The sequence below is a fragment of the Mastacembelus armatus genome, chromosome 7 (genome assembly GCF_900324485.2).
Source record: "Mastacembelus armatus chromosome 7, fMasArm1.2, whole genome shotgun sequence".
Classification (NCBI taxonomy): domain Eukaryota; kingdom Metazoa; phylum Chordata; class Actinopteri; order Synbranchiformes; family Mastacembelidae; genus Mastacembelus; species Mastacembelus armatus.
Genome location: NC_046639.1, coordinates 10,793,843 through 10,806,886, shown reverse-complemented (window position 1 = coordinate 10,806,886; position 13,044 = coordinate 10,793,843). Strand labels below are relative to the sequence as shown.

Sequence of the window (13,044 nt, the reverse complement as noted above, 5' to 3'; positions counted from 1 at the left end):
ACTTGGCGGGCTTCCCGTGAATGTGGCCGCAGCGTTCACGTCAGCAGAGAGAGATCAGCACCCTGGACAGCGGCGCCTGGTCACTAATAAAGCAGCCAGAGCTCCCGTCCCTGCCCAGCTGCTGGGCCCACAGGGAGATGGATGGACCGAAAAAAGCCACTTGTTTACAGCAGGACAGTTAAGGTGTGTTTTTTTCCTCCCCCCCTAGTGCTGTCTTCCGGAAGTAGCTGCTTAGCTGGTTCAATCTCCAAGCCGACCATTTCGAGGAGGAAAATCAGCGCCAGCACCATCACCACCACCATCTGATCCAATAATCAATGCCATTACTGCTGTGTAATTGCTCTCGGAGGCGAAGACATCTTTATACGTCTTCCCCGTCTTTCTCCCTAATTAGAAAAATTGCAGGGTGCCTTTATTATTCTGCCTCTGACATTTCAGCGTTGCCTATGCCGCGTTTTGGTTTCCACTGAAATGCTAATGGACACCGAGCGGGGAGATGAGAAACATGAGATGAGAAACATGGGTGTTTTTGTACTGCTGTGTTTTCAGTCAGCCTTCTGAAAATGCCAATGAAAAGGATTGTGTTTTTGATGTCGGTGATTTGGCTTGTCGGGCTCAATGGTACGGATTCTCCGTGGATCAACCAGAGGCTTTACAAACAGGAGATGGAATAGAGTGAAAAGAAGACTGTGATCTAACGTTTGATGCTACAGTGAGGGGACAATAAATTAATAAGCGTCATATTATAATCAAATTTTAATCAAACTTCCATTTCACCCGCCGCACCTTTTTTTTTCTTTTTGGATTATGATTCTTGACAAGAGCTCCAGATGTGACTGTATGGATGGCATGTCGTTGTATTTCACTTCCCATCGCCTATTTCCTGGCTCTGTATTGCTCTCTCTTCCATTCGTCCACTCTCTCGCAGTCTTCTGCTTTGGGTAGCAAAACATGTAGGCTATTTTTTTTATTTATGCTGCTGCAAGCCCAGCGCATCTGATAAAAGGTGTCTTTGAAAGCAGAGAATGAAGAAAATGGACCGTGGAAATCAAAAAACCGTGCAAGTTGTAGGCTAATGTTTTCGAGGGTGCCGTGGAAGGTGCTTGGAGACAGCGTTTGCTGACTTGTTTGAGTAATGAATATTGAAAGAGTGTGTCGACCAGCTGAAAGGGAAAATCTTTCATCCGCATTGGCTTAGACACACATGCCATCAGTGGGGCGACAGCCTTTATATCTTTGGATTTCCAATTAGTAGTTGTGGTATTACACAAAATACTACAATCAAGATGAGCACATCTGGTGTGTGAAAAAAAATAATAATAAAGGGAGAGGAGAAAAACACAAAACACTTAATTTATTTATTTCAGTCTGGCGGATTTTTATGTAGCCCAACATGTTCAAGTATCGGATCCGCATGTTTTTTAATGAACTGAAAGTCCTGGTGTTTATGCGATCCGATTCGAGACAGTCCGGCTCAGACACAGATAGACGGTCCACCACCATGCGAGGTCTGGGGATGGGCGGCTGCGGTTGGCCGCCTTTCGTCGACTGCCATTCCCGGGATGACGAGGAGGAGTACTACGGCAGCGACCCGCGGCCCCGGAGCCTAGCGTTTGAAGACAAGGAGCCCAAGCTGCAGGTGGGCCTGGATGCCGTGTCTCTGGCCAGCACCGCCAGCAGCCTTCGGACCCCACAGTGTCGGATCTGTTTCCAAGGCCCAGAGCAGGTAGACGTTCAGCAGTGAATTGGTTCCTAATACCTATGCCAGGTCCCGTGTGGACAGCATGCTGACAGGCAGACTGTTTGTTTCACATTTCTGTGCTTAAAATGTGCTGCCCAGTGCCTTTATGGTGCTGTGGAGAGTCATTTCATCATGCATGTATTATTTCTCATCAGCAGGGTTTTAGGAAGTTTCTCTTTCTTAACAACTACACTGGATCCTTTACTCGAATCTGCCATTTTGATTGTGTTATACAGCAAACCACAAAGGGTCTTTGATTCAGTGGAGCTACTCCTGTCCTACATCTTTCTCTCCTTGCTCTCTCCCCCACCCACCTTCCCCTAAAAAAACAATCTAGGATGAGGCCTAGGATTCTGATAATCATGTAAAACTAGTCAAGAAAGATTTATTTATATAGGCCAAAATAACAACATTTGCTTAAAGGGTTTTATAATCTGCACATGTAACAACGTCTCCTCTTACACCCTTGAATTGGAGGCAAGTGTTGTCTTTTTTTTCTTCTGAGAAGATAATTGCTCTGTGATCTAGTTATCTAAACAACACTGTTTTTAAAACTAAGCTAATCAGTGGTGGAGAGGCATCAGTTCCCACACATCTGAATTTTGGCCAGCATAGCAACAAAGAAAGTTAGCCAATTAGGTCTGCAGGATGGCAAACAGAGGGACTGAGTATGTATGAGTCACAATCATTTTGTAAATGTAAATCAACTGTCCCCCGTCTGCGTGTGTCACAGAACAGGATTGATCTTGTGATGATCACTGTTCCTGGCCAGACAATGGTGTTGACTGTGATGTGATGTTAAATGACAAGTTAAATGAATTTGTCATAATTTTTTCTTGTCCACTCTTTTTCACGCTCTTGATTTTTCTGGAGTCCAAAATAAACAGTAGTGCATGTCTTTGGTCTGTGGCCAAATGTCGGTCTCACCAGATGTGCAGGAACCTGTGCTGCCTGGCTCAGCAGTTACTCCTGAAGCCTGTGATAATTAAAAACACTATAAATCCTGTAGGAGCACAGATGGATATTACTATATAGTCACTTCTCTAAGATAGGCGTATAGTGTTAGTACAGCCCATGTGCTAATTTATGACATCTGCCTTAGAGTTTCTATTGTGTGACATAGTAAAGTGGAGAGCCACAGGACAGAGCATAAATCAACTCCAGCTTGTTTTGGATACGAGGCCATTTGATTCTACAGACAGGGATCAATCCCAGTTTGCTGTCTTGCTCAGTCAAACATCCTTCTTTAAAAAAAGGTTGATATTTTGGGCTTTGGGCACTCAAGCAAGGTGACTCATCATGTAACATGGCTCTGAGCTGCCTCTTTTAGCTACAGACAAAGAGCAAGCAAACAAAGCACTGAGGGAAAACCCTGAGACTACATTACTGGATAAGCTCCTGACTCTGATAGCCTATTTCTTGACTGCACAGCACTCAATTTTCTGCTCTGTGCAAAGGTAAAGTGCTTTATACTTCCTTGGGTGCTGGGTGGGGGGCACACACATTTGCCATTTTAGTTATTTCATTATTTAAATAGGTCACAACAGGGACTGGGAACATGTCGCTGTCAGTGAGCCAATTACCTAGAAACATAATCACCTTGCTCCGTGTGCTACGTTGAGTATGAGTCCTTATTAACTGTCTGTCAAAGGTGTCAGTGTGTGCCATGGTGCAGCAGCTGGGCCGCTGGCTCCATTTAACACTGCCTGGACTGACGGAAGTAGTGCAGCATCCTGCTTGGGTAGACAGCATTTGTTAGGTTTTCAAAGAAATACTCATGGAGTGAGGGAAGGAATGGTGGAAGTAGTGATCACCCCTGGCTGCCCTTTTCTCTTGTAGTGCTCAACAGTGATGCAAAAGTCTGGAGCTCATGGAGCACTTCCAAAATTTTTGTCTAAAGGGGATGGGAATGGATGGGAATGGGAAAGAAGACCATTTTCTAAGTCACAGAAATTAACATCTTCATGCTCTGTGAAGCTGCTGTGAGGGACAAACACCTGCCAGATCACCTGATCAGGATGTGTGTTTGTTTTGGTGGGTACAGTTTTAAGCAGTAATGTCTTTTGGGAAATGATAAATCTAGTTCTAATCTAGGAACTAAAAATCATTTTTATTATCAACCACGGCTTCTCTGTGTGGAGTGTCTGTGGCTTTCTGAACAGTCTAAACACATGAAGGTTATTGATGACTAAAAATCATCTGTAGTTGTCAATTTGAGTGTGAATGTTTATACGTCTGAGTATGTCACCTTTGTGAGAAACTGGTGATCTGCCCAGGGTGTACTCCAACTCTCACCTAATGTCAGATGGGATTGGCACCATCCCACCCACCCCACCCCTCACTCCCACAAAACCAGGATAAGCAGTATAGATAATGGATTCATTTGATTAAGTGTAAGGAATTATCAGACATACTATTTTGATTGTCAGTTTGAATCAAGAATCTTCAAGTCAAGCCATCCATCCACCCCAACCTATGATGTCACCTGATGTATTCTTTTGTCCAGTTATTACTACTACAGCCTCTCAAGAAATTTATCACTTAATCTAAAGGATTTGTGCCTGAACCAGCTCATAATGGCATTTTTATTATGAGGGCAGTCACAAAAAAATGACATACCAGCGACCTACAGTGTCGCACTGTTGGATGTGTTCCTTCATACCATGAACACACACAGTGTAGTTTATTTTAACACAGTCCTACATACACTGTTCTGCTACTAGAAATATTCACTAGAGCAGCAAATGGGGATTCACCCATTTCTGCAAATAGTTCCCCACTTAATGCACCATTCACTGCTTTTTGAGCATCTGCTAAAACCACAACTACTGTGACTATTTTAGCAAATTATTGAATTAAAAAAAAAATTTTATTATCTTTATAAAGATTTACGTCTTGAATAGGAACCAATGATCTTGGAGGTGAGTGTCACAGACAAGGTAGGAAAGTCAAAAAGTATTTGGAGACATGCTGTTGCTGTTTTCATGGGCTTTATTACCAATAACAAAAATCTAGTAAAATCTCAACTCTATACTTCCATCCATCTGTTCATTATCTATACCTGCTTATTCCTTAACCAGGGTTACGGGGATCTGCTGGAGCCAACTCTATACTTAAGTAAATTAAATAAAAATTTTAAAATTAAAAAAAAAAAAAATGTAAAAAATTAAGTTACATAAGTGAGTCAAATTGATCATTGATTAATCAGTTAGTCACTGAAATTAATTGGATGAAAATGAAAGCACATTTTTGTTATTTTCCATTTATGGATTCTCCCACTTGAGAATCAGTCCCACTACCTGGAGGTAAAACGCAGTGTAAGATCACAAAACAAGGCACACCTGGATTACCTGTACTAAAAAAGCAACATTTTATTTAAATATCCTTTTTATATTCCACAGGGTCTTCGCGATTAAAGTATTCATATAAAATATTTAACACCTCTAAGAGCTGATAATAGCATAATTATCTCTGATGACTTTGCAACTGTAATTCTAAATGATATGTTTTACTTTTGTAAGAAACTCTTTCATGTGATTCACACTGTATGAAACGCAAAACAAGGCTTATTTTCTGAGGTTATTTTGGAGATACAGCACAATGTTTTCACCTAAAATCAGTTAAATTTTTAAGCATTAAAGATTGCTGTATAAAAATATCGTTTACACCTTTGATTTGTTTTCCTAAAACTGAGCTTGCTCATATACATCCTGCGATAATGAGCAGGATGTATATAAGCACATCAAACAGCACTACCTTAGAGATTGAATTTTGAACCTTAGTTTGGGATGAACTCAGGAGACACTTTGAATAATTGTGAATGCAAATAACATGAGCGTTTACACATAAACTCTTGTTATTACTTGACTTTGATAATGGGATGCATCTGCAGCAAAAGCTTGTGGGTCTGCAATACAATATCTTATTATTCATCCTCTTGATTCTATCTTTAGACGAGAGGAGTAGGCAAAATTGTTGTTCATTACATGTACCACATTTTCCACTTAAATAGCCTCTGTTCTAAGTAATGGTTCAAAATCAAAATAACAGTTTGTAAAGGTCATTATATTTTATTTCATTCTTTTCTCATTCTAGGCTAAAAATGCTTCCTCATAACACACACATACACACACACACATGCTCCACTCTCAACGACAGTTTGACATTTTAGAAATGTTTACTTTTGTGTTGTTTTTATTTAGCTCCTCATATACTTCTGACCTTCTCTGTGTTATCTTTATAATGTCAGCAGGCAAGTTATTTTCAAGTTTATGAGTGACATGTGGCTCATCTGTCAAACCCAATAGTTTATGAGGTCGGGTTCTTATTATAAGTGGGAAGGTCAAACGAGTCAGACGGGGGAACCACACAGTGCAGCCAGACAGTAAAAACTCTGTGTTGTTTGTGTTAATGCAGTTTCCTGGTATATAAAACCTATAATTATTAGGTAATTCTCTGGCAAGTTACGGTTACTGTATTTGGATTCACATTAGAGTCACCATTTCTAAAATGAATGTGTTATATGTAAAATAAAAATGATAAGTATGGATTTTAATTAATTTGGAAATTTGCACATACATGCAAAATAATAGGGGCAGTCGTGGCCTAATGGCTAGGGAGTCGGACTTGTAACCTGAAAATTGCAGCTCCGAGTTTCAGGTCTGGCAGGAATTGTCGGTGGCACAGAGTGAATAGCCAGTGCCCTGTCCACCTTCAATACCACGACTGAGGTGAGACCCTTGAGCAAGGCACCGGACCCCCAACTGCTCCCCGGGCGCCGCAGCATTGGCTGCCCACTGCTCCGGGTGTGTGTGTGTGTTCACTGCTGTGTGTGTGCACTTGGGTGGGTTAAATGCAGAGCACAAATTCCAAGTATGGAACTACTTGGCCATATTAGTCACTAAAACTAAAATATTTATTTATTGCTAAATTAACTTTTTTAAGTTAGTAGATTGTCTATACAGTCACTTTATTACACTCAATTAAGACTGATCTCACTTGATAGTCTCTGTTACAAAAACATTATTTCATTTTTTATAAGAAAACATAGTAACTTTGTACTCTAAAATAATTAAATATGCAGCATTAATGTGCCAGTTGCTGGTGGAAATAATTGTATGTATATTGTGGAGGTCAGTAGAGTTCCAACAACAAACTGTTCTCCAGATCCCATCGGAAGGTTAATCTGGGGAGTTTGGTCTCTGCATTCAGTGGATAATAACACATGCCGGTTTGGAGCAGGGATCTTTAAACAAAAGGAAAGAAACGTGATGCCCAGTAATTGCACAGTGGTTCTATTCACATGTTATGTTTTCTTAGCTGACTTGCTAATGTTGGCCACTGGTAGACATACACTGAGAGAGTTTAGTTGGAGTGAAGGTGTTCAGCGATAACAAACAAATCTTCAAAATGACTTGACTCTACTGAATCACCATTGTCCCTGAGCAAATTCAGTAACTTTTTGCAGTTGGGCAGTGTGATGCTATTAGCTTAAAGGTGCTAAAAAGCTTTATATAAGACTGTGAAAGTCACAGAAACAATCACAATCAGATAATTCAGTCATAATAAATACTCTCCTTACCTGTAACCTGATGTAAAGTGCTGTATAGGCTTGTTTTGTACTGAACTGTAAGTGGTAGCTGAGAATAGCAACAGACTAAAGTTGTGGTCATATGCTGTGAACAGTGACTACACAGCCAGCTATTGCAAATCTTGGTACTGAACTAAACTAAGTGATGTGATTCAGCAAAGAGATTTGTGATTTGCACCTCTAGTTGGATGATGTGTGAACCCAGTGTTATTGTGAAGGCAGGACTGGAGAGCTGTGTGCAGTCTAATTCTAGCTACAGGATTGTCAGTAAATCCGTTCACATTGTAGGGCAGCCTATTAAAACTGGTTAAAATTGGTTATTTTTCTATTTTTACATGTGTTAAAAACAAAAGTTGTGACATGCGGATGTGTAGAACTGTAAATGATAATATAGTATCAAATAACTCAATTTTTTTACTTAGTAAAGTTATTTAATTTCTGTGAATTCTGTGAATCCCTTATCTTGGAAAACAAGCAAGAATTATCATGTTTATTAACAACCTTTGAATGTGGAATTTAAATTTTGGAATTTTATATTTGAGTTCAGTTTGCAAACAAATTTGCATTTCAAAATCACAGCTATTGCATTTAATACCACTGGAGTGACCTCTCATGCAAGCCTAACAGCCAGCATGTATGTTCAATGTTTTCCACATTTGTTTAGGTTAGCTGAGAGGTGCGGGATTGTTATCAGGTTGGCTGAGCTCAACTCAGAGTTTGTGTGAATTGTCTTCAGGTTTCAGCTCGTCTCCTTCACCTGCCTGCCCTTGAAGCATCACTACTCCCTGCTGTTGTCGCAAAGTGCTAACATGAACCTTCGCCAACTGGGCCCTGCATCAAGCTGTGCAAGCTTGGTTTAAAAGCTTTTATTAAATTGTGATACACACCGTTAAAATGTGTATATTTCTTTTACTTGCCATTAAATGAAATGAGGTAGGCAGGGAAATCGGATGCAAAATATACTATCAGGTTTTGTCAGTACTTGACAAAATGGATGTCTGACATTGAGTGGTGCCGACAACCTGAATGTACATCATCCTGGCAAATATGCCAGCAGGGTTCAGGCTCTGGCTGTGCTCTAAAGAGACTAAATTTGGCCGAATAGCCATAGACACTCTTAAGGACTGTATGAAAATGATTGAAAGGTCAAGGTGTAGTCAGATAAGTCTGAGGATTGTCACTGTAGTTGTCATATATCATTAGCCCAAAATACAAGTCAACATCACATATTGCCAGACATTGCTATTTATTCAACTAAAGTTACAAACATTTTGGTTTTGGTTTTCAGCCTGTCTTATATAATTAGTTCTTCACAAACATTGCTTATTGTTTGACAAGACATTTAAAGTTTTGTTTCAATATGTTATTTAGCCTGTAAGATTAAGATTCTTTATGTGTAAAAGGAGGGTGTTGTACAGCTTTTATTAGCTATGGTTTCAATTATGTTTAAAAACAGACACATGATTTGCTTGCTATAACTTGGGCTTTTATTTGAAATGTGTGTATTAGTTTTGTGGATTGTGAAAAATATTGTTCCATTGAGATATTATATATACAAATTAGGGAAAATCTACATAGGGAGCTGGTCTCCTTTCACAGGGGCAGCCATGTTGCTCCATCATGCTTCTACAGTAGCCCAGAATGGACAAAACAAACACTCGCTGTAGACAAGGAATCATGTTTTGATTGAAACGTGACTGCCAGTGTTCAGAAGGTTGTTCACCACTAAATGCAACTAAATCTTTCACATTTAACACATGCACATTTTAATATGAAGCTACACCCACTGTAAAAATAATTTTCTGTTTATGAAGGGCTATGTGCCCAAATATTTCTTGGTGAGATATAATGTATTAATTATGGTATATTCACATTACAGTAGAAAACAATTGTCTCAACCTCTGTGTTTTGTGCTAGTTGTAGTATTTATCCCTCCAAAACTCATACTAAACAGCACCAACTTAGCAATAACATTAATTTTGATAGAAGAATATTGCTACATTGCAGAGATTCTGTGTTATAATTCTTCAAGTGAATAGGGTACTGTCTAATTTCTTTTTTGCACTGAAAGTTTAGACTATACTAGGCTAAATTCAATACTAATACTAAATTCACGCAATTAGGTTAGGCTATTTAAACTCTCAGTGCCTGTGCCCAGTCTGGTCACTGCACCATGGATGTTCATGCAGAGGTTTCACAAGACACCACATACACAAGAATGAGGAGGGGTGTGCAAAAGCTGGTTTTCCATGATAACTCTTTCTTCTCCACTCTAATAATTTTTTTTCAGTCACATAGGATAAACACAGTCACATGTTCATGAATTTAGAGCAATGTGAAGGAAGAACCCTGTGTTTGCATTTATTATTTATCCTCTCTAAAAGAACCAGATCACGTATTTTACTCATGAACATTCAATCAGAATAGATTTTTGAAAATGTCTGATTTCCACTGACTTTATCTTGCTGTGTTTTGTGTGTCTGTTTTACAGGGTGAACTCCTGAGCCCCTGCCGCTGCGATGGCTCTGTGCGCTGCACCCATCAGCCCTGCCTCATCCGCTGGATCAGTGAGAGAGGTTCCTGGAGCTGTGAGCTCTGCTACTTTAAGTACCAGGTCCTAGCCATCAGCACCAAGAATCCTTTGCAGGTAACATGAAGGGAATCAGCACCACACACACACTCAAACACACACATAAAAACAAGACCAGAATTACACATTTTAGTAAAAGCACTTTGAGAAAATAAAGGCTCACATTTCCCACTTGGATTGATACTGTTGCAGAATTTAAATAAAAAGCCTTTGCAGCACAGATACTGTTTCCATCTAGGTGAATCTGACTCACACTGCACATGGAATACGACTATCACAGACTATCACAGACCATCACAGCATGGCTCAGTTCAGTTTGGTTTGGCAAGAAGTCTCATCAATTTCCTTAAAAAACAAGACAACTCCAGTATATGAATAAGTCAGCTCTTTCTCAACATGCAGACAAACGTTACTTTTTTAATTCACAAATGAACCAGGCAGGGACATTATATCACATTGAAAAAAAGAAGTTGCTGCTAACAGAGACATGTCATGACTACATACAAATTCTAATGCATCAGACTCCACTCACTTTGCTAGAACAAATCTTGTGCCATTGCGGTGGTGTGAGGACTGTTTGCCATATTGTGCTGACACATTTTGCCTCTGCGTCACTGTCCTTCTGCCCTCCTTCTCAAAAGCAGCCAATGGTTCTAAAACCTAGTGAGAGAACTCCATGTATGTGTTGATTTGTTTGTTTGTCTGACATTTTTTAGCAGTAGTACTCATATTTGCATTAGTAACAATTGGAATAGTTACATTATTTGACAGTAACAGAAAGTGACATAGTTAGCTAAATACAGCAATTAACTGTTAAAAAAACAATAAGAAAAACATACAGTTGTTAGTTAACAACAGTGGATAAATAGTTACAATCCTAATAGTTATGGATAATTAGTTACAATGCTAATAGTACTGTAGGTCATCTAAGTGACATTTGCCCACTAAACATTTTTCCATTAATCATCTCATGACCCTTCAGATTGTCCTTATGACCCTTTTACAGCAACACTGAAGCTTACACATTGATGTATCTGTATTATTTTAATGATATCCATCATCCATTATCTATACCACTTATCCTATTAAGGGTCATGGGAGGGCTGGAGCCAATCCCAGCTGACACTGGGTGAGAGGCTGGGTGCAACCTGGACAGATCACCAGTCTATCACAGGGCTGACACTAACATAAATCTAATAGTGTCATAAATAATAATGTATCAGCCACAGGGGACATTTAGTGCTGAACAAGTACTACAGGGAGTATGTTTTATTTATAGCAACATTGTCTTTTTAAGATACCATGCAGAGACAAGCTTGAGAAAACAGGTTGAAAGTGCTGATGTGTGGTCTTTTATTTAGATATGTATTAATTTCTGTCTTTGTTTTTTGTCTTGGTATATCAGACTAACTGAAAATAGGATATCACCCTATTGTATGCTTAGAGAATCTGCAAAAATTAACCAAAATGATCATGGCACTAAGTAACATTCTGATTGCTGGACTTTTACTTGTCCTAGAGTATGTTAACATTGTTGTACTGATACTTAAATATAGCATGTGAATACTTTTTTCAGCACTGATGTTAGATGCTTTTCTCCTCTGCAGTGGCAAGCTATCTCTCTGACGGTGATAGAAAAGGTGCAGATAGCAGCCATTATTCTAGGTTCCCTGTTCCTTATTGCTAGCATCTCCTGGCTCATCTGGTCCTCCCTCAGTCCCTCAGCTAAGTGGCAACGTCAGGACCTGCTCTTCCAAATCTGCTACGGCATGTACGGCTTCATGGATATCGTCTGCATAGGTAAAGAGCCAGTTAGACAACCAATACCAAGATATATATATAAAAAATAAAGCAATATAGCAATATTATAAATATCTTTGGCAACAGCAGTTGCATATGAATTGTATAAGAGTGTCACATGAAAAGATAATCATAGTAGAAGCCTTAGCTGACTGAGCAAAGAGAGATCCTTTATGCAACAAGAAGAGCAGCAAAGAAAACACGGTGTACTCTTCAACAACAACAAAAATATTAATAAATGTCATGTGCGTTGTGCAAGGACATGCTAACATGGTTAAAATAAACACGTATTGAGTTCACATTCTGTTTGTTAAGGTCGTGCCAAATTACAAAACTAAATAAACAGGTGGCACACAGGTAGGAGATTACACTAACATTAAAAGCAAATGTTGATAATATCGAGTACAAGAGAGTCTGCTTTCTAGCAGCAACCTGGTTGACTGTTCTTGTGTAATTGTGAGCTGTACATGTAAGACAACACTGAGAACAGATGGCATCAAATATCTGCACTATGATTATTGCCAACCAGCTATTCTCATCCACAGGCGAGATGGAAAGTTCTTAGCTATGATGCTGAATGTAGCTCATAGGCCCTTTAAAAATAATATTTGATGGTAAGCAGTGGCAATTTATTGCCTTTAAAGTGCTGTTCTTCACCCTGCTTCTTCTATTTTCTGCCCAGGCCTCATTATCCATGAGGGATCATCAGTGTATCGAATCTTCAAACGATGGCAGGCTGTCAATCAGCAGTGGAAAGTATTGAACTATGAGAAATCAAAGGACTTGGGCGACCCGGTGAGTTTGAGCAGTAAGACGGGGGCTCGTGGCTCTCGTGGTAACCATCATGGTCTGGCCAGCAGCAGTGGTGGACGACAGAACAGGAGGTTAAGAACTATTCTGAACCACCACTGTGGATACACCATTTTGCACATCCTGAGCCAGCTGAGGCCCAACGACCCTCGGATCAGTTCTGCCGCCAACCGTGAGGTGGTAATGAGGGTCACTACTGTATGAGTTGGACCGAACATGTGTGATGGAATAGATCTCATCATTGTGTCTTGATGTAAGTGAGTGGAGAGACTCATGGAACCAATATTAAAGGTTAAAGACTCACGTGGGCAGCATAGTCCTGTCAGGAGCTGATGCCCGGAGCATCAACAGACAGCACACACTTGAGATCATCTTGTTTCGTACAACAAAAGGAAGCAGATGCTTCTTTTCAATAATTAAACAACTGATGAAAATAAGGACAAAGAAGCATTAAAAAACATCAAACATAAAATGTGAGGAGTGGGGAGAGGGGATGTGTAAGCAGGCTTTATA

At 39.7% G+C, this 13,044-nt stretch overlaps 1 protein-coding gene across 1 annotated transcript; it reads left to right on the top strand.

The window, feature by feature from the left end:
* Positions 1-1,381: 1,381 nt before the first annotated feature.
* marchf9 (membrane-associated ring finger (C3HC4) 9) lies at positions 1,382-12,735 on the top strand. The gene is given in 4 exon segments (XM_026333130.1): positions 1,382-1,726; positions 9,823-9,978; positions 11,529-11,721; positions 12,404-12,735. Coding segments are annotated over 4 exon segments (1,026 nt in total).
* The last annotated feature ends 309 nt before the right edge of the window (positions 12,736-13,044 follow it).